We start from the raw sequence: 25,296 nt of genomic DNA, 5'->3' as shown, positions 1-25,296 counted from the left end.
TAATTTTAGCACGCCCTGTATGATATGGAGTCGATTTTTTGGTATTCTTTGAATATTTCGAGTTTGTCCAAACTATCATCAAAATATCAACTTTTCATGAATTGAAAGTACTGATGTACTTAATTTCAATTAAGGCTATGTTTTGGACCATATTTACCACAATTTATTTTTATCTCGAAAACAGATAGAGATAGGTATAGGACATTATTAACAAAAAGTATTAAAATACTAGAGCATTTCCAAAAATGTATTTATATATGGGGTGTTCCATTTAAAAAAATATAATTGCTAGGACTTTTTGATAGAAGTGGAAACGCCGCAATGCTGAAAATATTTTATATCGATAGAACAGGTAAGGAAATGTGAGAGGTGAAATTTTCAGAGAAATCATGCTTTACGTTTTCTAGAAACATCTTACTTACCATCGACCGTATAAAAACTTGGCAAGTTGACTTGGATGTCACACCAATAGGTGCTTCCACTTATGTGTCGCTTGCGTTTACGCAGTTACTTCTATCAAGTACTTTTCTTGGTTATTCACATTGTGTCTTCAATGGAGGACCGCCTGCCCAGTACTGACGATGCGCAACGGGCTGAAACAGCTGCTACCGGTGGCTCTCAAATTGAAATCAATATGTGAAAGATCAGAATAGTACCTATCTGTATATTTTGATACAAAAGAAGAATATATATATTCAATCATTTTGAACCCTGATCATAAATGAGTTATTCTCGCCAGGGGTCTACAGGTGTCACTTCTCAATCAGTGAATAGCACGGAGTAGGGGGATAAGAACGACGCAGTTCTCCGGTCTCTCTCATACAATAAGTCACTCCCTACACAGTTTTTGACCACTCATTTGATTTGCCGGGCATGCCACGCATAATTTACAATTGAAGGTTAGATCGCTCCGTAATTTGAATCTACCACGGTTGTGCAATAGCACGTGATCAATAATAACAAAAATTAATGAAAAACGTTGTCGAATCCAGCATTTTAAATGACAAGTTCCGAGGTGAAAATATATTGATACCGTGAATCCCTATTATACCTGGAGATGTGCCAATTAATTTTTAATATGTGTAATTTCCAATCAGATTGACATTTGCAATGACTAATAATAAATCCCAAGGCTAAACAATATCCGTTTGTGGCTTGGATTGGAGAACAACATGTTTTTCACACGAACAATCATACGTGGCAGTTTGTTTGTGGCTAAACATGGACTGACAAAAATATTGTACACACTTTACTCTAGAGTATCGAGACATTGATATTATTTGTAAATGTTATTGTTCTGTCACACACCTGTTCCTGTTAAGACAGTATTACGAAATTATATATCTATTCTCTCTGATTGAGATGAAGATACAAAATTATTCCTGCAAAATTCCAATTATGTAATAGTTACTTAACACTTGAAATTTGCTGTAAAAACTATCATTTCGAAAAACGAACATCTATAGATCATTTTACTTGACATCATTTTCTGTATTTTTTGGGATCATTTGTCCATGGGGAAGATGATTACTGTAGTGTGATCACACAAGCCATTTAGTTCAAATTTATCCATTTGATACTGATGGACTTCCCCCTCCTTTTATTTTGCATCCACAAGGTCAAGTTGCATCCTCTGTGGAGTGGAATTCCACAAAGTCAACTCCTGGAAATAATATGTATATATGAGAAATTCAATAAATTTTGCTGAGGTAATAATTATGATACATTTTAAACCGTTTTCCTCATTTCGATTACGTTTCGTTATTATGTATTCACACAGCTTCTAGCCATATTCAAAACCATTATCATTTTTATCATTTCCTACAAGAATTCCACTAGATATTATTAATAATAATAAATGGTCTTTATTTTACGTGGCGGAGTTTAGTAAAGCGCTATTCTTCCACTCAACCACGTTTGAGAAAAAAAGAAACATTACAAAAAATAAATGGCAATTTCCGGACAATAGTAAGATTAAATTCAAATGTTTATGTTTGGATCACGGTTGGCTGAGCAATTCAATTTTGAGTTTACTTTTGAATAGTGGTAGTGATGAATTTTTCAAAGATTCACTGAATAAATTATACATTGTTACAGCATGATACGTGAAGGTTCGTTCATAGATAGTACTGTTATGATTTGGAATGTCAAAATTATTGTTAAATCTAAGGTTTCTTTAGTGTATCTGATGTCTGGGAAGGAGTTCATTTACCAAATAAGTGGGTGTGTTTTTATCAGTTTATGAATGAAACAGGCGAAATGCAATTCTCTTCTGTTTTGCATTTTTAACCGATTCAGTTGATTGATTGGAGGGGTCACATGATCTCTGTAATTCAAGCTGAATATTAGTACTTTCTGAATTCTTGCAGAAGTTATGTAATGTAATGTAAATGTGATGATAGAATGTACATTTTCTTTCATATCAGTATATCAATATGTATAATATGATTACCATTCATTTTAATTATCTAATGAAAATCCTGAATTATTCCAAGGGTATGCACAAAACAAGCGCCTCGAGTGCTTAGGAGAACCCTTGGATTGGATAACTGTTATAATATAATGTATGTTTATCTAAGTATCTTATACGAAATTGAAAATGAAATTGAATTATTCTGTTATGTTTGTATTATTCATTCATTTTGTATCTTGAATTTTTCTTTTTTTTTCAGTATCAACGACAACAACGGATGATAAGAAGCCAGGAAGTACTTCCGAATTAGTAAAGGTGTCAACTAAACGCTCAAGACCCAAACCAACTTCACCAAATAGACAAGGTCCTCAGCAATGCCAGGTGGGAGAATTGAATTTGTTAATTAATATTGGATGAGTGATGTAATTTTCAAAAAAATATTCAATCCTTGCACAAAGCATTTCACAAAAAGAATAGATAATTAAAAAGAACCAAGCTTTGTGGATTCAATTCAGCGAAATTATTCTGTGAATAGTTGTACAACTTCCATTAAACTCATTTGCTTTGTCTATGTAATGAAGTAGAACAGAATATACGAGTATACTAGAATTGAAATGTCAAATAAAATATTTGCTTCGAACAAAGAACGCTTTGTGCCCCTTCTGTTTTGTTCATGAACTGGCTTGAATTAGTTTGAGCGTTCATTTCGTTTCATTTCATAATACAAATTGTGTCTGTATTTTCATTATAATCGAAATTATTTCCGTATGTTTTATGATTTTTTTTCATTATGGAAATTGGATTTATAAATGAAGAATAAGCTTATTATTGAAAGGACTATTTAATGAAGTACAAAAGGCTTTTGCATTGTCGAATTAAAAATATAGGAGTTAAGACCACAACAAATCATTCAAATGAACATCAGACAAACAGACAGGTATGAATTGAGTCAATGTACTAACAATTAGTAATTATTTTTTGGGAAAGAAAGTTTTTGGCTTTCTACTACTCCATCTGATACAAAAAATAGATGAGAGAATCTTCCAAAGAAAGGAAGGATTAATCAATTTGAAAATAAGTAACTCTATACATGGATGTGTAGATCATGCAAAGAAGTAACTTTCAGACACAAACTGAAAGAAAGTCCTCCTGAAACAGCTACTTTCATATAAACATTGAATTACACGAAAGAAAAAATTCTTTCGAAATAAATACTTCTATATGAACACTGAATTATACAGAAGATACTTTTCTCTATTCAGTTTGTATATCAAACATTCGTGGAGGAATAAGAATCAGATATCATTCACATGAGTTCTACTTTGAATGAATGTTAATAAATTGTACTCACATGGAACACTGTCACCCTAACTGGTATACACGTGTTTCGCCTTAAGACACTTGCCCTAAGGCTCTTCAGTACCAAATTGGATAACATTATAGAAAATACACACACTTCATGTCTTAAGGCGAAACACGTATATACCAGTTAGGGTGACAGTGTTCCATGTGAGTACAATTTATTACCATTCATTCAAAGTAGAACTCATGTGAATGATATCTGATTCTTATTCCTCCACGAATGTTCGATATACAAACTGAATAGAGAAAAGTATCTTCTGTATAATTCAGTGTTCATATAGAAGTATTTGTTTCGAAAGAATTTTTTCTTTCGTGTAATTCAATGTTTATATGAAAGTAGCTGTTTCAGGAGGACTTTCTTTCAGTTTGTGTCTGAAAGTTACTTCTTTGCATGATCTACACATCCATGTATAGAGTTACTTATTTTCAAATTGATTAATCCTTCCTTTCTTTGGAAGATTCTCTCATCCATTTTTTTGTATCAGATGGAGTAGTAGAAAGCCAAAAACTTTCTTTCCCAAAAAATTAATCACTCCTAAAAATATAACCCTTTCAAATCAAATTAGTAATTACTTTCCCTAAGGATATTTTCGATATATTGAACTGTTTTGGCGTTTACTTCAGTTTGAAACAAGTGACCAATAATTAAACAATAATTGTATTAGGACCTCCACATCAGTTATCAGACCTCAAGTCAGTGAATAGATGACAATAGACAGTGTTGCACACTTGAGATGAAGACGCCCCTATATTTCAGTCATTTTTCATTTTTGGTACAGGCGTAGACCTTCATGGGCCGCACTTTTTGTTATACTTAGCCCGGGTGACAACCTCAAACCCAGCCTACTGTTTCGCGTTAGAGATAACAAAATAAGTTATTTGAAAAAGTTGCCTACATACCTACCGAGTTCCAACCCAAAATGAAAATTTTGAATTTTTTCGTAATTTTCCTGTTCAAGCCCAATATTCGGGCTTGAAGCTACAGAAATGATGAAATAGTCAAAATCAATGAGATAAATGTATTCATCTACTTACACAACCACTCATTCTTCTCTGTTTATCCGTACTGATAAGTCCTAGACAGCTAAAATTTGGTATTCGGATGCTTCTCAGATTTAATATGCACTTTGAGGAAGGATTTTGAAATATTCTAACCGTGGCGCCCCCCGTGGAAGTAAAAGAGACACGTTTACATATGAAAATCATCTTTTTAACACTGTTTTTCCGTACCGCTTTATTTTCTAAGGCTGAATTTTGTGAAGGATTGTTTTATGTAGTAAATGTGCAATAAGATTTTTTTTAGTATTTCAACTGGGTCGCCTTCGTACCGCTTTATTTTCGGAGGCTGAAATTGTGTATGTGTAGATGTTGTAAGGGTCATGTTTACATATGGTAATTAGTTTTTATCATTGTTTCTTTGTACTGCCATGTTTTTGGAGGCTGAAATTTTGTATTTAGGTTCGTATCATGTTCATATTCAATAAAGAAAGACTTGAATATTCTAACTGGGGCACCAGCCACTCTTTCTCCATACCCTCAAATTTCCGGTGGGTGAATTGATATTTAGTATCAGCATTGCCCCCATGCGGATCCGAAACGAGTCGCTAGTAATGAATATTGAGTTTTTCATTCTTATTCCTACATCGTTACAAATTCATCATTTTCGTAGCTTCTTATTTAGAACCATTAATTGAAAATAGTACTTGCATATGAAATTCCAATTTTGCGTTGAAATTTGATATGTAGTGTCAGAATCGATTTTGGTTATCATCAATGCGAAACAAAAAATATCGAGAATATGCACTTTTCTCAAGAACGCAGTGAGCTCTGTTCAAAGCTGTCACTTGGGCTAAGTATTGCTAAAAGTGAGGTTCATGAAGGTCTATGCCTGTACCAGAAATGAAATATCTGCTTTCAAAAATGACTTCATCTTAAGTATGACACACTGTATATGCAAAATCTCATATTGATGCTTCATTAATAATACACAACAAACAGTGCTATCCAAATTCGAATGTATACATGGAGATCCCGAAAAAACTGAGAGACAAAGTGTTGGTTTAATTGTAGCAAAGTTACCTATTTGCGGATTATATTGAATGAAACCAAAAAGTAGACACTAGCGAAGATATGGTACCTCTTGTAATACAAAAAGTAATGTAATTATGTTCATTTTTGTTTGCCAGTTGAAAGTAAAAGTTTCAAAACATCCTACTTTATCTCGTCATAAAGTAGCGACTGTCGACTGTAGTATGAGAGGTAGACATTTCAAGGATGAATGAAGTGAAATATGGCATTTGGAAAATCAATAAATACACATGAATTTTGGCGCCATTTTGAAAGGATATTTGGATCATTTGGTTTCTTCTGATTCGTTAAAACTTATTTTCACGAATAACGACATACCTATGATGCACTGTTTGAAACCTTTGGTGTAGTAATGAATATTACTGGAGGTGTTAAAATATTGACTTAGTGTTGGAAAAACTCCAGTGATATTTATATACAGTGCATTTCTTTATTGTCCCCACCTTTTATTTTTTGAACAGGTCAACTCAAAAAATTGAAATTTGGGATAATGAAATTAATGTATGAATACTTCATTTTGAAGTTAAATTGACATATGAAACTTCCAAGATGGCGACTGGGTCTTGTCAACCCTAGAGGGATCTTCACAACCCTAAAATATGAAGTCAATATCTTCACCTACTACAAAATGGCGAAACATTCAATAATTTTCTGAAGAAAAACACACTAATATCGATATTTCTAGAAATATTTTTTTATCTGTCCTATGGTAATCCCAAAAACCCGATAAAATTTGTTAAGTTATTTTTTGTTTATGAAAACGACAAAAAATGTCAGTACGATAGTGAACATCATTGTTCTGAGACCGAAAGGATTTTCAATGAATATTTTCCGAAGCGTCCTATCTGTAGAAAATATTTAAGGAAACTTGTATCCAAATTCACAACTACAGATAGTGTACATAACAAAAAGCCCCCAGGTCATCCGTCCATTCCGGAAGAACAGCAAGTGCAAATAATTGGTGAGATTGTAGTGAATCCTAAACAGTCTACTTATCCCGTCGCGAATGTTTGTGAGGTGTCTCCTCACAGTTAACTGAAGATGACCCTGGTCGAAGAACAAAATTCTGCAAAATCATGATATAAGCCATTGCACGGTATCTTACCTGTCTCCGCAATAGTTTTTCAGTGACAAATGTACCTTTTTTTTAAACGGCAATGTCCACAGACAAAATTTCCATTATTGGAGTGACACCAACCCTCACGTTTAGGCAGGAACATTGAGAAACCATATTGTAGGACCTCTATTTATTGATCAAAATCTAAAAGAGGAACTGTGTTTCAATATGCTAGAAACTACTGTTGACCCTCTCATCACTGAAATCGTCGAAGCGAATCCTAATGAATTCCATATGGATATTATATTCCAACAAGATGGAGCACCACCACATTACTCCAGACAAATTAGAAACTATTTGGATTCTACTTTTCCTGGTCGTTGGATTGTCCGTCGAGGTCCTACAGAATGTCCAGCCCGCTCGCCAAATCTGACACCTTTGGACTCATCTTTATGGGACTATTTGAAGCAAAAGGTGTACGAAACTGAACTTGCTTCAATATTGAATATACGGCAAAGAATAATACATATTTGTAAAGATATTGACGTCACTGTGTTCGAAAATGTTCGGCCTGAAATATCGGATAGGCTGTTCATACGTCAAGAAGTTCAAGACAACCATTTAGAGCATCTTCTGAAGCGACCCTAAGCTCATTACCTCATATTATGTAGTTAAATGTCAATGTATTCAGGCAATTATTAAAAGTTCCGCCATTATGTAGTAGTTGAAGATATCGACATTATATTCTAGGGTTGTGAAGCATTCTTCAGGGGCTTCAAAAATATGTGACACAAGAGTCCCTTTTCTATTCAATTTTTTTCCCAGATGGCACCCAGTCGCCATCTTGAAAGTTTCATTTATCAATTTCACTTCAAAATAAAGTATTTATGCATTAATTTCATTATCACAAATTTCAATTTTTTGAGTTGACCTGTTCAAAAAATAAAAAGGACATTAAAGAAATACACTATATAACGACATATTAACATTAGTTCTGATATCAGAGTTGTTCTATACATAAAAAAGTTATTGACTACTTGTAATTGAAATGTGGGAATATTTAGAGTTTCTCATTTATAAAAATTCGTAACATCTTGATGTGGTTCACCTAGTGGAAGGCTCAGTGGGGATTTGTCTATTCGACTGGCTCCACCAGTTTATTTGAGATATTATTATATTTTTGGAAACGCACTTGTTAGCTTTCAGTGTTTTCCACAATGTTATTATATAAAATATGACTGATAGAAATTACGATAAGTTTCCTCCTAGAGGCATTCTTTTTTTTTAAACCATCTTCCTACTATCAATAAATCGTTTTGTATATCCCGGCAGCTATCCTAGTTTTGCAAAAATCAAATACCATAAGTCAAAAATATTTTGTATCTTCAGAGAAACATTAAGAAAACGTCATTGAGACCAAAAAGTTTATGTTTCACCATCTTTCACTGTTTTTTGTTGTTCATCATACTTGAGTTGAACCACAGAAAGTTCAGGATTGCGTTTTATTGCATTTCGAACGTGATATCTGGTCGATCTATTTAGTGGGAAGAGATTGCCCGTGTGTCGCTAGTTCCATTCAGGCTGAAACACTATTGTTAGTGGATTTTTGCTGCGTTATTAAATTGTTCAGTTTCATTCGTGAGGAGCATTATTGCGGTTGTTCGTTCGTTCAAACATATATTGCTTTTATATTGTTCTGGTGACGCTACATCACGGTGGACCAGGATATACGATTCGCTTAAAAATGATTGAAAGGGATATCTTTTATGAAAAAATTATTTTTGTAAAAAAAAAAGTTTTGGCTTTCTACTTATCTATCTCTATACAAAAAGAATGTGGGAATCTTCCAAAAGAAGAAAAGAAGCAATCAATTTCAAAATGAACTCTGGAACCTCTGGCGTGCAATGAATCTATCAAAAAACACTTCCCCAACACCAGAAAAAAAATACGGTCTCTCGATGCGTGTTTCGCTAATCAAGTTAGCGTCCTCAGTCATAATGATCTCCTGAGGACGCTGATTTGGTCAGCGAAACAAGCGTCGAGAAACCGTAATTTTGTTCTGATGTTGGTGGTGTTTTCAATAGATTCCTCACGAATATATGTGGTTCATGCAAAGAAGTAACTTTCAGGCACAAACTGAAAGTAAAAACCCTTTTGAAACAACTACTTTCATATAAACATTGAATCACACGAAAAAAAATACTTCCGAAACAACTTCTTATGTGACCATAGAATTATACAAAAAACACTTTTTTATATTTAGTTTGTACTTCAATGTGATCTAGTGTAGTAATCCTGTGAATAATATCTGGTTCGATTTTATAAAGAATGTTTGGAGTAAAAACTCAAATGAAAAAGTTATTTTTCATATAATTTAATGTCCATATGAAAGTAGTTGTTTTACAAGTTCTCACCTAGTTCAATATTTGTGTCTGTAAGTCGCATCTTTGTACAGAGTTTTTTCAACAATTGCTTTCTTTCTTTGAATAAAGACGGAAAAATAAAAAACCTGAACCTTTCCTTCCCTGAAAACAAGTTAATTTTTTCACATTACCTCAACAGCAATGATGTTATTGCATTATTAAAAAAAATAATATAATGATTTGTCCTAAATCGCTTCCTTTTTCAATTAACATGATTTCAATGTTGTAATGGAAAAGTGGTTTGGCATGAATTGCTCAGAAAATGTTCTCCCGATTGTTGTCAAACTTGGTACATTTGATGGCAGTGATGAGGAATTCCTTTTGATGTTATTATACTCCAGTTATTTCAATGGAATGACAGAGGGTTACCTGACTGATATTTATGGTGAAAATTGCTGTATACCTTCAGTTTCTTTCCAGTTGGATATTAGTTTCAGATTATGCAATTATTATCACAAATTTCAACAGACTTTCTTGCATCGTGCTCAATTTTGAGCCACTCAACCATGAAACAAAGGTCTATAATCGCTTATACTTTTCTCATATTCCACAATAAGTACATAGAAGCTAAACGTGAAGCTGAAGTGAACCCCCACGCCCACTAATGATACAGAATAATTTCCATCATGAATATAAATTAAGTAATACTTCAAGATGCCACTGAAAAACAGTTTTATTTCAGTTGCGTCAAAAGAGACCCTCCATTATTGCTATCAAACTCATCAAATTTGATCATTATCGGCAAAATATCTTCTGCACGAATAATGTAAAATCCTTTTTCCAGTACATCTTTGAAATCCTGTTATTCAAAAAAAGGCGGTTTAGAACATACGTTCATATGACTTTCATTTCATAAAATAAATCACCCTCGGAATTGAGGCATCGCAAATTACGCCCCGTATGTTCAACCAGTTTGCTAACGAAAAAAACATCTCATTCTATTCATTTCGATACCAGACATGAGAATAAGTTTTATGAAGATAATACTTTTTGGAAAATTTATTATTTTGATTATGAAAGTGATAAAAAATTTGGCAAAGGAACTTTCGATACTGTCATATTTTTATAGTCTGATTCCAATTTGCAATGCGACGCGTTGTTCATTAGAATTCATCATCAACTTAATTTTTTTAAATATACAGACATCTAATTTTTTCGTCGATTTTTATAGCCACTCTGTAATACCAAATTCAGATATCTATTACAATATATACGTATTCTGACGTTTGTCTCTGAAAATAAATCATCCTTTGATGTGTTTCCAAATGTTCCAACAAACGAATGGCTTCCTATGCTGAAAGACGTACTGAAATGAAAAAACACTAAACAGACAACAAATCTGTACATCACTGAGGAACTATACAATCTCTTTGATATCTGTCTCAAACAGAATTATTTCAAATACAATAAAAACTTTTACCTGCAAAATTCAGGTCTCCCAATGAAGTCGCCGCGCCGTTGAGACCTTTGTTAGGAGATATTTTTATGGACAGCTTAGAAAACACGCGTATCCTGAAGAATGCCTTATCACAGAGACACTTTTCATTCTGTACTTGTGATGCGCTGATTGGAACCTTTGTTGTAATAATGAATATCACTGAAGTTTTATTTGAACACCAAACGTGTTATTTTAGCACCTCGACACGTGTTTCGATCACCAAGTGATCATCACCAAGTAATCATCTTCAAGACGAAGATTAAATTGGTAATAAATTGATGGATGTAGCCGTAACTACATAATGGTAGGAGATCATAATGAAGAAAATAGAATTGAAACTTTCAGTTTTTACCACTTTTATTTGTAACTACTGCAGTTTCATCCTATAGGACATTTTCAAACTTATACATGCATTAACCTAACAATAGTTGATTATATCAGCCTTTATATAGCACCTAGCACCCCTGTAGGTAATACTTGAGGTACTTGGCTTGATTGAGTACCTACATTTTGTTTACTAGTTACGATGCGGATATGCTAATTTGAAAATCGGTGAGTAAACTAAATCGATTTGATCAGGTAACAGGTTGCACCCGCAATGTTTATGCTTGTGAATTTCCAAGGATTCTAAATAATTGCGTTTGCAACCCTTCCTTGCATAGTGCAAAATTGCCGTATCGTTTAGATTCGGGAACTTGTGGTTGAATTGGTGATTATTAAACTTGGTGATCATAACCAAGTGATCACTTTCAAGAGGAAGATCAAGGTGTTGAAATAACGATTTAGTGTTGAGATAAAACTCCAGTAATATTAAAATTTTATTCTGGTTTAGATATATGGATGATATCCTTGTGGGTTTCGACGGCTTGAAGACACAGATAAATCAATTCTTGAATTTCTCAACACTCTCCACAATAAGATAAAATTCACGGTCGAAACAGCAATAACTTCCTGGATTACTAAATACAAAAATATTAAATTACATTTATAGAAAAACACTTTCACGTATTGTACAATACATATGGATTCTTTTAGTTCATTATCACATAAATTATCGGCATTCAGATCAATGATACATAAAGCATATAACAACCAAATTCCCGCCAACTTAATTGAGCAACTGAGATTCAAAAATTGATCAGGAACGAACTATATTTGAAAACAAAAAAAACAATTTTTCAAAACTCAAAATAATTACATCATTTACTAATAAAAATTATTTAGGGAGCATGTTACTCAACGCAAAACCCGAAAGGGATGAGTGGAAAAAAGTATAGACTAGAATGTGGTGACTGTTCAGCAGCTTATACATGCCAGAAAGGCAAAAATGTCAACAAAAGACACCGGGATCATGTGTTATCAGATAAGAAATCAGCTATATATAGACATCTGCAAGATACAAACTACACAATTCGTGATGCACTATTTGGAACCTTTGGTGTAGTAATGGATATTACTGGAGTTTTTTCCCAAACCAAACCGTTATTTTTAATACCTCGACACGTGTTTCGATCTTCCTCTTGGTAATCGAAACACTAGTCGAGGTGTTAAAATAACGGTTTGGTGTTGGGATAAAACTCCAGTTATATTCAAACTACACAATAAATAAAAAAAACATAAAAATTATTCGTACGTGCGATAAAGGAAGAGAGATGAATTTGTTGAAACCATTAGAAATAAATAAATTGTATAAAAACCTCAATTTCAAAATGCTCAATGATTAACTAGAACTATGCAGCTCTTGTCTTTTGATTTCGTGTATTTTGACAACTAGATTAATATTCATGGTAGCTGGAAAATTTCAGGAGTAGGTTTTTGGGGTTAAATAGTTGGTAATTAGTTATTGTTGAAGTATTGATATTGAAAATTCAGGTAACATTTGTTATTTCAGGTACCTATTGACCAATAATTGACTACACTGAACAATAATCAAAGATAACTTTATTTCACTTCAAATACAAAATACAGCAAACACTTCAACTGAAACTTCAACTATTATTCGAATCTCTATCGCCTTACTAGATTACTTCGCGTATTGCACTGTAACTTTCACTTGACTGTCTCGATATGCTCGTAGCTAGCGTTTATATATCGTAATTGAAGGCGGAAAACTGTGCCGGAAGTCCATCGAAGTCAGTAGAATATCAGCGAAATGTCGGTCGAACTAAGCGCCCTCATTGACATGTCACAATTGGTTTATGGCTACCAGTGGCGGCCGGCATTAGTTTCTTCAGGTATAATTAATAAATGTATTCGAATTGAATATATCAGTTACTTGGGAATGTTGTAACAAACCGAAACCGGCCTTAACAAATAAACTTAGTAGAAATTAGACAAAAGTTATTTTCCTTATCCTATATTAAGTATAGGAGAACTGTTCGAAACCCAATGTTTGTTCCTGATGTTTTGGCAAATAAAAATAGTGGAAGAAAAATATAAGTGCACTGAAATGAATTGATTCATTTAACATGAGCCATGAATTAACAGATTGTGAAAAATTGTCAGTTTTACTGCCAAGTACGTATGTAATCATTCTAATGACGAGAGTCATTAGTTATTATGCTTTTCTTAAACGCGAGAAGCTGGAGAAATGCTACAGAATCTCTAGCTTTCTATACATTCTGTCCTGGTTTTTCATGAACTTTTTCCAGGAGTATCTAGTCAAACAACATATCTACAGCTATGTAATCATTCAAATGATCTGAATATCAAAACCATGTAATGGTGTGCATAACCTTGGCGGCAGGAGAAACATTACCCAATCGTTTTTAATAAAGTCTGTGTTTCTGGTTGAGCTTCAACCCGCTAACATCGCGGGGGGGGGGGGTTCCCCACCGCCTCTTCTCGGCGGGGGCGTGAAGACGCGCTTTTCTGAAGTAGAAGTCAGTTTGCTTCTGTACCCTTATAGTAGAGGTACTTATGAAATGAGACATGTAAATAGTTAATTTTAATGAAAAAAAATGTTTCCTTTTGCTCTAGCTTTGTATGGAGAATTAGACCCTCAAAGACGTCAGTTATCCAAAAGATATTTTCAACGCATTCAGAGCAGTTTACGTAATCAAGGTTCATTTGAAAAACCCTCGAGTAAGAGTTGTACCGTAAGTTCACATGACATTCCCAGTAATAAAAAATAAAAATAAGTCAGGATTAGAGTGCTTTGTCGACTACATCAGTTAAAAGAAGAAAAAAGTTCAGATATTGAAAAATCCACCGTTTGCATTTCACTGACTATGTAGACGGATACTCGCACAACATCTTCAGGATAATGAAAACTGTAATAAAATTGTATGGTGTGAAGAGATTCAGAAATGACGGTTTGTTCCTGTTTGTTACTTGGTATATTGAATGTTCTTTCGATATGTAGATTTTATGTTTAGCTTCGAGTTCTAGAGCCAAAAAATATTGTTCCTTACTTTTTTGAGGTAGCACTGACCAGAAATTGTATGACCATTCAGTGATAAGAAAAATGTCAGGAACCGCATGTAAAGTAATACATTAGATTTGTCATTAGAGTAGCTACAAAAACCGATGGAAAAAACTAGACGTCCGTATTTAAGAAATAAAGTTGCTGATGAAGTCCAATGGAAATCTTAAATGCAATGCAATGCAATTTTGTTTATATTAGATTATAACAAATATGAAACAGTATTGAAAGTTTCACCTCTTTCTTTTATAGAAGCTGTTAAAGCCAAAAAATGGAATTCAACAATTGTTTCTGGCCAATATCACAAAAAACAAACACTGAAATTCCCGATCTGAAAAAAAGTTTCTAGTTTTCCAAAATAGGAAGTTAGAACCTCGATTGTTTTTGGAACTGAAGTTATATCCTCATGTAAATTGTATAAATAGTTGCGATAGTTTATTGTTTCAATATTTCAGATACTGCTTTCTCTGCCAGAGTAACCATTTGCATTTCAGCAATGCATTTGGTAGAAGTTATTTACAATTTTATGGTTGGGCGATGAGTTCATCTGCTTCTTACGTAACATTCAAGTACGCAATAACATTAGTGCTCATTCATACACACAAACACATAAAGTTGGTTAATAAACGCAATTTCTTTTCAGGTCTGTGCCAAAGTATTCGGTAACGCCTCTGCGCTGGCAAAGCACAAACTGACTCATAGTGACGAGCGAAAATATGTCTGCAGCATGTGTGGGAAAGCTTTTAAGCGACAAGACCACCTGTAAGTATGAAATGCAATTTTCAAGAAATATGGCATATTTTCCTGGTTCGATTACTCGACGTGATTTTCCATCTAAATTATAGCCGAAGATTTCGTCTCGTTTAAGAGTGTTCAATGTCGATGAGGTATAAATAATTTATAATAAGTTTATAGTGAACAGGAATGCAGAAGGGCAGATTGATATGAATAAGATTACATGTATGTGTATGTATAAAGAAAACTTAGATGCATTACTCAGATAATAAATAATATATTAACAACTGGAATATTTCCGGATAAACTAAAAATAGCAAAAGTGATACCAATATTCAAATTAGGAGATACAACATCCATAGCAAACCACAGACCGATTGCATTGGTCCCCATTTTGGGTAAAATTGCTGAAAAAATAATTGCAATACGAATAGCCTCATTTTTAGAACAAAATAATTTATTCACGAGTTCGCAGTTTGGATTTAGAAAGCGGAAAAGTACTGCTGGGGCAGTTTTTGAGAAAGCCAATTTCATAGGAGAGGGATTCGAAGACAAAGTATTAACCTTGGCCGTATTTGTTGATCTGAGTAAAGCTTTCGATTGTGTCTCAAAAATATTTTACTCGAAAAGCTGGAATACTATGGTCTCAGAGGTATATCTCTTGATTTGATGCGATCCTTTATGACAAATCGAACACAATCTGTGTACCATGACAATAAATTCAGTAAACAATCCCCAATAGAATATGGAGTACCACAAGGCAGTATCTTTTATATTCTATTGTACATTGGCAGTATTTTTTGAAATGTTATATAGAAAAAACCAACACTTTTTGAGATCATTTTGTGTTGGAAGCAAATCATTTTGTGTTTTTTAATAGGTGGTGACAATGCTTGAAAGTGTAGTGAGCAAACGTTCAAAATCACTCCGAATTCAACTGTGAATATGCTAGTTATAAACTTGTATAATGAGTGTATTGATTGGCGATGGGAAGAAATTGGATATTTTGGTAGACATCGAGGAGAATCCACATAAACCTACCCGACAACTTACTGACGATAACGACATAGGTCAAAGGTCGATATTGCGTATTTTTGAAGGTGAAAAGTATCACCCTTATAAAGTACAATTGGTACATGAACTCAACGAAGATCGCAGAACTGAGTTTTGCGAAATAATGGAAGCCAGGTGTCTGCGAGATCTTTCGTTCAAGAACGAGTCAACTTTTTTTTTGAATGGAACCGTCAACTGACAGAACTGTCGATATTGAAGCCGAGAAAACCTCCATTGGATGATGGAGGCCCACAATCAATATCCCAGAAAAGTAAATGTTTGGGCAAGAATTATAAATAATCGCATAATTGGACCATATTTTTTCAACGAAACATTTATTGACTAATTTTTTAGTTCCAACGCTGAAAAGACTTTTTCCAGATAATGATAACCCTAATCTAATAGATAGGAGTATCTAGTATCAGCAAAATAGTGCTCCACCACATTTTGCAGTAGACATTCGTGCATATCTGAATGAAGTTTTTCCCAACAGATGGATTCGTAGACGAGGTGCCATAGAGTGGCCAGTCCGTTCTTCCGAAATGACACCGCTTGACTTTTTTTTGTGGAGTTACCTAAAATCCAAAGTATACGTCAATAGACCAAACAATATTGAAAGTTTGCAAATCAGAATTAGAGAAGGAATATAACGTTTCACTCCCGAAACCATTCAAGATGTTGTTGATAACTTTCAGCAACGGCTTTATTATTGTCAAGAAGCAAATGGCTGTCAGTTTGATCATTTGATCTGAAGACTTCCATTAGTTGCACATTGATTGCTATCACTTTAATGAATGATTTAGATAACACAATTTATTCAATTGATTTTTTAACGTATGCACGAAATTGAAAAATAAAGTTATGGCGGTATAGAAAATTGAATACTCTTCAAAATGTGGTATCACTTGATCCCCTTTTGCATTTAAAAAAATTGGGTGTCTTTTCGAATACATAATTCGACGTGTTCCAGGATTCTTCTTGAAAATGGCTAATAACGTAGAAAATTAATTTATCCTTTACATAATCCACTGTATAATGCACTGTTTGGAACCTTTGGTATAGTAATGAATATCACTGGAGTTTTATACCAACACCAAACCGTTATTTCAACATCTCGACACGTGTTTCGATCGCCAAGTGATCATCTTCAAGAGAAAGAGTAAACTGTTCAACACCAAACCGTTATTTAAACACCTCGACAAGTGTTTTGATCACCAAATGATCATCTTCAAGAGGAAGATTGAACTGTTTAACCTTCCTCTTAAAGATGATCACTTAGTGATCGAAACACGTGTCGAGATGTTAAAATAACGGTATGGTGTTGGGATGAAACTCCAGTAATATTCATGCTTGTTATAAACCAATTGTTTGATATGATTTCTATATGATCATATAGCAGATATACATTTCCAAAAAAATGAGTAAGTGTACTCTACTCTAGATACTCATAATAGCAAGCAGAAATTTGAAGAAATCCGCAGAAAAATCTGTTCAAATAACACAAGTTGTACCCGTTCTCCATAAAACATAAAAATTATGCAAAAAAACCTATAACAAAATATCGAATAAAGTCTGTTGAATAGTACGAGACCCTACACAGAAAGTAACTGTTCTGGAGAAATGTCGAAAAAGTCTATGAATGATATCAATGAACTAACTATTAGTTGAGGTGAGAAACTCAAAGAAATTAAGAAAGAATTGAAGGAATTCAAAAATGCAGGAACCCAAGAAATTGTAGGTTTAACAGCAAAAAATGAAAAAGTTAGAGGAAGATAACTGTAAATTGAAGCAAAAATTGGAAATGAATCGGGCAACTGTACCAGACCGGTTGTTGTGAAACTACTGAGATGCTCTTAAAACAAAAATTTTGTCCGAGTACGGAAACTACTATAAAAATTTGAAGGCCGAAGGAGTATCGCTAACAACGAGAAATATATCAGAAGGAAATTGTCATACAGAAATCTTCAACTAGCCAGAATACACTCTTTAGAAGCCAATATAAGGAAAAATATCCTCTACATTGGAGATAAGGGATATACTTACGAAGTATTGATTGTTTGATAGAATTTTGTATTCTTGCGGTAACGGGTTATGAAGATTATAATTTAGAGAGTTTTTCTGTGATTTGGTAAAGCGAAAACGATCAGTACGAATATTGCCTGCAGCTCTGGTATAATGATTATGTATATCGGATTGTTTGCGCAGACACATTCGATTTTTGTGGATCTGATAGTGAACTCTTCAAAAAATCTTCGTGAATCAGAAAAAAATTACTGTATTAAAATCGTGAATTGGACACCTACAAAACCAACAGGACCAAGAACTATTAATAAACGTACGGAAGTAACAAATGAATAATCTAAATTTTTGAAGAAAAAATCATTTATCCTTCACTATTCAATTTTTTTCACAATATATATATATATATATATATATATATATATATATATATATATATATATATATATATATATATATATATATCTATATGTGTATACAAGGTGTTGATTAAGTATGTACCATAAATTCAATAGACGATTCTTTAGGTAATTTTAAGACGAAATTTTCATATAAACATTGGTCCGCAAATCTTTCGTTCTCAAGATACAGGGTGTTAAAATAAAAATAAAAAAAAATATTCGTAAATATCTTGAATATCCTTCACCTAATTTTGTTACATATAACATTAAGGAACTAATTTTTCCCGAACGTGATTCAATTTATTAAGTCCAGTGGCGTCTCGAGCGGGATTTGAACAAATATTTCTGCCTTAAAAATGTACGCCACTGACTTTTGTGCGATTTTTATTGTACTGGTATGAGGATTTACTTCAATCTCATTTTGAACAGCTTCTTCAATTTGAACTGTTCGTTCCGTTGCAGGCCTTCCAATGACAACCGTCGATCTTTTAAAGCTACCTCTGCATGGAGACGTACAAAAGTTCTTCTATTAGGCACTACACGCTGAGGAAATCTTTCATGGTAAATGCGTCTTGCAGCATTCGAGTTTCCGTGAGCCATTTCATAACAGAAATGCATATCTGCCACTTCACTGTTAGTGAATTGAACCATGTTTTACAAAAATGGTTCGAAAAATAACCACTACACACTTTTTATAATAATTTTAATTTGAAAGCTTATAGAGTTGACAACAACTGTCAAGTTGTTTATTAAATGCTGCAATCGTTTTCCAAGGCAACCCTTGATTATTATTTATGGTATTTTCAGAAGAGTGCGAAATTCAATGATGCGGCGGCTAGACGGTTTTTTAGTCTAGATATTAATGTTAGTAATGAAAAATTGTAAAAATAATAATTTCCAAAAGAAACATTCAATTCCCCATATTATTCCTTGTGAGGTCCACGGATATGCAAATAGGTCGACTTTTTTTTTCTTAAAAACTAAGCAAGATACGAAAAAAATTCAAAATTATGTGAAGGATATTTAAGTCAATAATCTTTTTTTTAACACCCTGTATCTTGAGGACGAAGGATTTGCGGACCCATGTTTTTATGAACATTTCGTCTTGAAATTACCTAAAGAATCGTCTGTTAAATTTATGGTACATACTTAAAACACTCTATATTCTACAATTAAAGTTTAAAAATATAAATGGAGGTTAGTTGAAGTAGATTATATTCACAAGAATAATAATACTTAGGCAATGAAATGAAAATGAATCAATTCATGACAGATTTACAGGAAAAAAAATTGATACTTATAAAATCGTTTTCTATATGCCGTATCAATATACATTGCATTTTTTCAAATTTTATTCGATTAAAAGTTTCAACACTTATCTCAGATAGACCAATGGTTCGAACTAAATATTAAAATTTTCAAGTTTATGTTGTTTCTCTTTTCGAAACTTGTTCCACTGGCAGTATTCATTGAGGTGAGCATCGTCATGCACATCTTCTCGACCTTCTGAGAAAAGCTTGTACCGCTTGTAAACATGTTTCTGATTCAGAGTACAATCACCATATGACACTGTCGACATTTTAAATGTTTTTAATCAATTAGTTCCATTTTTTACAGAAACTTTGATACAAATTCGTTGACCCATTTTTTTCGATAGCAGAAAATCGCTGAACAAGCAAAAACTTAGAACTTTTGCACCTCTCACCAACAAATTGTATATGCTAAACAGAACAGCTGAAACTATGAACATATGTTCGAGACGAGTGTATCAACATGAAAAATAAAATAAACGCTAATTGAATGTACGTACCCAGCGTTCAAACATCCACCTTATTTTTTGAAGAGACCTCGCATTTGTGGGATCGTGCAATATACTTTTTGGCTACATTTTAAGAAGGTTCTTCATTGGTTACTTGTTACACTTGTTCCCTGTTTCTGTTTTTTTCTTGAGATTTGATAGCTTGTACGGTGACTGACTAGAATTGGGGATAAATATCTAGCGGATATATTTAGGATTAGTCATACTTGAATCGAGGATCAAATCAAATCTTCTGTCATTGTTTAGACAGAAAAAATAGTTGCTCTCCTGAACAAAGTAGCAACCCGTTAGGTATCTAGAATAGATAGAAAGAAGTTTTTTCTCACCAAATCTTCAACCACCGAGTTCAACAACTACAATTTGGGATTTTATCAATAAATTTTCCGGTTATGAGCATATGAACAGCTATCGAACTTTTGATGCCGTTAGAATAAATTTTGATCTGAGAAAATGAATATTTAGAAAAGGAATTTTGAAAATGTCTCTCTTCAGACTCATTTTGAAGTTACGTTTCGTCTATTAATTACTTCCATGATGATAACCTACAAAACCGTTGAAAGAATACTGATGGGTCTCAAATTCTAGTGTTGTGTTGACATATTTGGCCAAAAATATGACTCTCGCATATTTCCACAGGAAAAAAACATGCAGATGGTAATGAGATAACTGAAAGTAAGTTGTATAGTATTCATTGATGTACTAGGTGTTACATACGTAAAAATATTTCATCAGATCCTACAGTGTTACTTTTATGTATGTATGGTAATGTTTTTCACAAAACTTCATCAAGGGCGTGGTTAAATTTATTAGCACACTCTAGCCAGATTATCATCAAATACATAAAGATATTACAACTATTTGAGTGGACATCTAGAAGTTTCGGATTCTTTGAATATCTTTCGAAAACGATTCACTCAATTTCTGTTGAAACTTTACGACTTTGTCACTTGAGTCAAATCTATTTTGTCTCAATATCAGTTGAAAAACATCAATGTAACAACCCAACTCAAATCCAGCCGTTTCGTTTGATGAAAAGATTTTTCGCACTGAATAACTTTTCACAAAAAAATGTTTCCCATTCAATTAACGAAATTCCTATGAATATTCTTACGAACAGTCATGACGTCTTTTAGTTTATTACAAATATGACTTCCTAGAAATGATTTTTGGACTTTTGAACGGTCGTTTCTCTTGAGGTTGATGTTTGCACCAATGTTCAGATCTCCAGATTCGTGGTCAAAGTTCAAGAGGATATAAGCAAAGATAAAAGCCGAATAATTGAGATTAGATTTAATTCAGCACGCCCACCCTTTCTGTCTGATGATTGTGAGTCTTATTTTCATTGAAACTAGAGATATTACACTTACGAAATGTATTTTTGTCAATGTATGATTCCGAATGAAATTCGTAATTGTATAGTTTTGAACAAGAAAAAATGGATCGTATTTCTATATATTCGTGATTTTTTCAATTAATTCCAATCGATCAAATCCTATTCCACATTTCGTAATGGAGAATTTGAAGAATTATTCACATTTACATTACTCGCATGTTCAGTTTTCTATTACTAGTTGCTATTTTATTGCAAAAACAATAATATCGCAGTTGAATTGAAATTACAGAAATATCTCGACATTGATCTTCTATTTGAACATGTTTTACGGTTCAGTTCGAGTGAATCAGAGTTAACTCGCTTCAGAACACTTGAGAATTCACGAGGTGACATTCAATTTCACATGTAGCAGGCAACGCGACGTCATTAAACAGTTGACACTACTACGTTGTATAGAATAATGAGAGTCGTGAAAATTTCAAAATGTCGTTTTGATGCTTCGTTATAATTTACTTTCTACTTTTCGAAGAAAAGTTTTCTGATATATGCAAAATACAAGTTTTCATCTAATTGAATGAAACCTATCCTTATAGTTTTCAAACTCCAAATTTTTCCCAATTTTGAATGAAAATTATAAAATTTATGGAAGCAGTAAGTAGTCTGATGTTTGATAGTTTTTCGATTGGCACACATTGACTACATCTATCTCGGCAGGTTTTATTCTGTTATAAAGATTATTGTAAATGTATATGTTTCTTCAATGTCCTAAACGAACGGATGCACACAACTGAATGATGAAATTTCGTACGATCGATATTTGAAAAATTAAAACGTGTTCAATTCTAAAGAATGCAATTTGTATGTTCTCCAGATTCACAAATCATGATTCTGAGAAAAAACTTGTACTATGTTAATGGCAACAGGCGGCTTTGGAACTATTTTATCATCTTCTCAATGTTGAATAACTTAATGAATACCCTAATTCCAGGCTCCTACATTTTGCTGAAGTATCTCAGAGAAATCTGGGATTTGTAAAAATGAATAATTCAGATGAAAATCAGTGATGCAAAAGAATTAACTCAATTTCAGTGTTGAGATGCTTCTTTTTTTTACCATTCCTTAAGCTTGATTCGATAGTTCAACGTTTTGAAAACTACACGTTACAACTTTCGAAAGATTGACTTTCATTTTCATTTCACGTTCATAGTTTTTTCTCTGAAACTGGCTGGTGTAATTACAAATAAATGTAATGGATATTTGGGCGCATTCTCTCATGTCCGTGATAGATTTGAAATGAAAGGGCTATATTTTTTTGGAGAGATCAGTTTTCTGGAAAGATTATTTTCTACTTTCTAGTTTTCCATCTTCGTATGAAAATGTGGAAAACACCCGACTAAAGAGAGACAGTAATCAAGTTCAAAGTAAAGTCTTTATAAAAATGTGTGTGTCATGCTCAGAAGTTACTTTCAGATACAAACTGGAAGAAAAAGCCTTCCCGAAACAACAACTTGAATCGCGCAAAATAAGAAAACTTTCGAGACATTCATATGAACATTGAATTATATCACTTTTTTTGTTCAATTCGTTCCCCAAAGATTCTTAATGGAATTGAAACAGATAGCAAAAATAGGAACGCTACACGATATAATGCTTGGAACAGTTACGATATAAAATTTCACTCACTATCATCCTCAGTGGCGTACTTCGAAATTTCGGGACAATTCACTTGTCTTATCACCTCATCAGCACCTTTTTGGATGACATTACATGAACAGCACTCATTTCATGCATTACAACTCTGTCACCGAAAGAGATAGATCTACTCATGTCACGGTGGTGATACGTAAAGAAAAGCATTCGCCTATATGATTTCATCTCAGTCATTGGCAACTCGTTCAAATTGAAAGAGGTATATTTCCTAGAAGAGAGTGGGTTTTATGGAAAATATTTTTGTGTATCTACTTTCCCATATTAATAAATGAAGTAACTTCTATGATGGAAAGTCAAAAATATTCTTTTCCAAAAAATTGTTTTCAATTTATACGGGATTTATATGGCTGGGATTGAATCAAATAAGTTTATTGATATCTTTACGGAGTGTCGTTGTGACATGAGTATATTTAACTCGTTCATGACAAAGTAATTTTATGGATTAAATGATGATTTGTTTTGTAAGACATGTGTTTTATTCCGAAACTGGAGGATGATTGTGTTCCATGTAAGTAGAAATGTATTCTTTTATAATGTAGCGTTTCCAGGAAATATATCTATTTCAATTCCATGGCAAATGTTGTTACTACGAATTGTATAGGGAAAAGTGATTTTCGTGAAATCCAATATACTCGTACATACGAAAGTAGTAGTGACAAAAGTACTTTTTGTTTCATGTGATTCAACGATCAAGTGAAAGTACTCGTAGTTGTTTCGAAAAGGCTTTTTTATCCAGTTTGCATCTGAAAGTAAATTGTGATCATAATATACACATCTTTTTGAAGACTTTGTTAAAACTATGCTTGTTCTGCACATTTATGAAAGTTTTTCACATTTTCATCATTGATACTTTTCATACTATAGTCAGAAAATAGATGATTGCACTTTGCAGAGGATTTGTTGACGATATTTTCATTTTGTAGTCATAATCATTTTCGTTAAAAAAATATGGAAATTCAAAACTCTATAACAGAAAGAATATCCAAGATTCCTAACGACCCTTATTTGAAATGTTCCAATTCAAACAGAACATAAAGAAATGCCTCGCAAAAATGTATTTTTCATAATCACTCCTGAACATTCCTGAGTGCTGCTACAGATAGTTGTTAGGGAATTCCGATTGCCTGACTCCGGACAATTTATGTAATGTTATGAGGAAAGTTTAGAAAATTGGCTGAAATGCGGTGAAGCTCATCTATCGGCAATTTGGTCCATGAGCAAATGTAAAATATTCCCTAAATACATCAGAAAATTAAAGGTAATAGATTATTTTCAAATGATGTATCACTTGACTCGACATGCCATTGAAAAAATTGTGAGGGGTAGCTGCAGCTCGCAAAGGGACGAAGTTTCGGATTTCATATCAGAATTGAATGAAGCCGAAACAAAACTAGTCTTATTCCTGAAAACTTTCTATCATTCCTTCGTTCTTGAGTCGGGGAGGGATTTGAGTTTTCGTGGGAACGTCTTATATAAGGTACTGACTAGTGATACTACCAATCTTTTTTTTTTTCAGTAACGGCCACATGCTCACGCACCGCAACAAGAAACCCTACGAGTGCAAAGCTGAGGGCTGCGGCAAGAGCTACTGCGACGCTCGTTCTTTGCGACGGCATACCGAAAACCACCATAGCTCAACCGTCAACACTACGACGACGACGACCATGTCACCGGCGCAGGGTGCGGCTTCGGGGGATGCCGCTTCACCACATGGCTCGAGCTGCATCCAGTATGCGCCGCCTCCCACCTCGACTTCTCCCTCTACGTCGAGCGTGGGGGGCAAGAGTCAGCTGCAGCAGCTGTTGGCAACGGATCCTGCTAAGGTAAATTCCAAAATACCCCAAATTATACTATTTAACGTGTTGCACTTTCGAAAAATACCCTAAGTTTGAAAAAAAATTCAAACCTAGTTAATGCCGTAAAGAATTTCATTGTCAAGATGTGCAGTACAGACTATTTAAAATATGTTTATGTAATTTACTTTTGAACCCATCACTAAATAAATACGGGTCCCGAATTTG

The 25,296-nt window shown here is 33.6% G+C and overlaps 1 protein-coding gene across 7 annotated transcripts in view; it reads left to right on the top strand.

The window, feature by feature from the left end:
• LOC111504836 (uncharacterized) overlaps window positions 1–25,296 on the top strand; it is a 1,217,253-nt gene that overhangs the window by 1,053,458 nt on the left and 138,499 nt on the right. For all 7 annotated transcript variants that reach the window (XM_074181149.1, XM_074181148.1, XM_074181147.1 and 4 more), the window contains 3 exons: window positions 2,673–2,794; window positions 14,849–14,967; window positions 24,792–25,098. In XM_074181149.1, the coding sequence (XP_074037250.1) occupies window positions 2,673–2,794; window positions 14,849–14,967; window positions 24,792–25,098 (548 nt within the window). The remainder of the gene's footprint in view (window positions 1–2,672; window positions 2,795–14,848; window positions 14,968–24,791; window positions 25,099–25,296) is intronic.

Source organism: Leptinotarsa decemlineata, unplaced genomic scaffold, assembly GCF_025532065.1.
Source record: "Leptinotarsa decemlineata unplaced genomic scaffold, Ldec_3_MD MMD2_tig00026307_RagTag_RagTag, whole genome shotgun sequence".
In the NCBI taxonomy this organism is placed as follows: domain Eukaryota; kingdom Metazoa; phylum Arthropoda; class Insecta; order Coleoptera; family Chrysomelidae; genus Leptinotarsa; species Leptinotarsa decemlineata.
The sequence above is the reverse complement of the archived record's forward strand: the minus strand, read 5'-3'. Positions and strand labels throughout refer to the sequence as shown.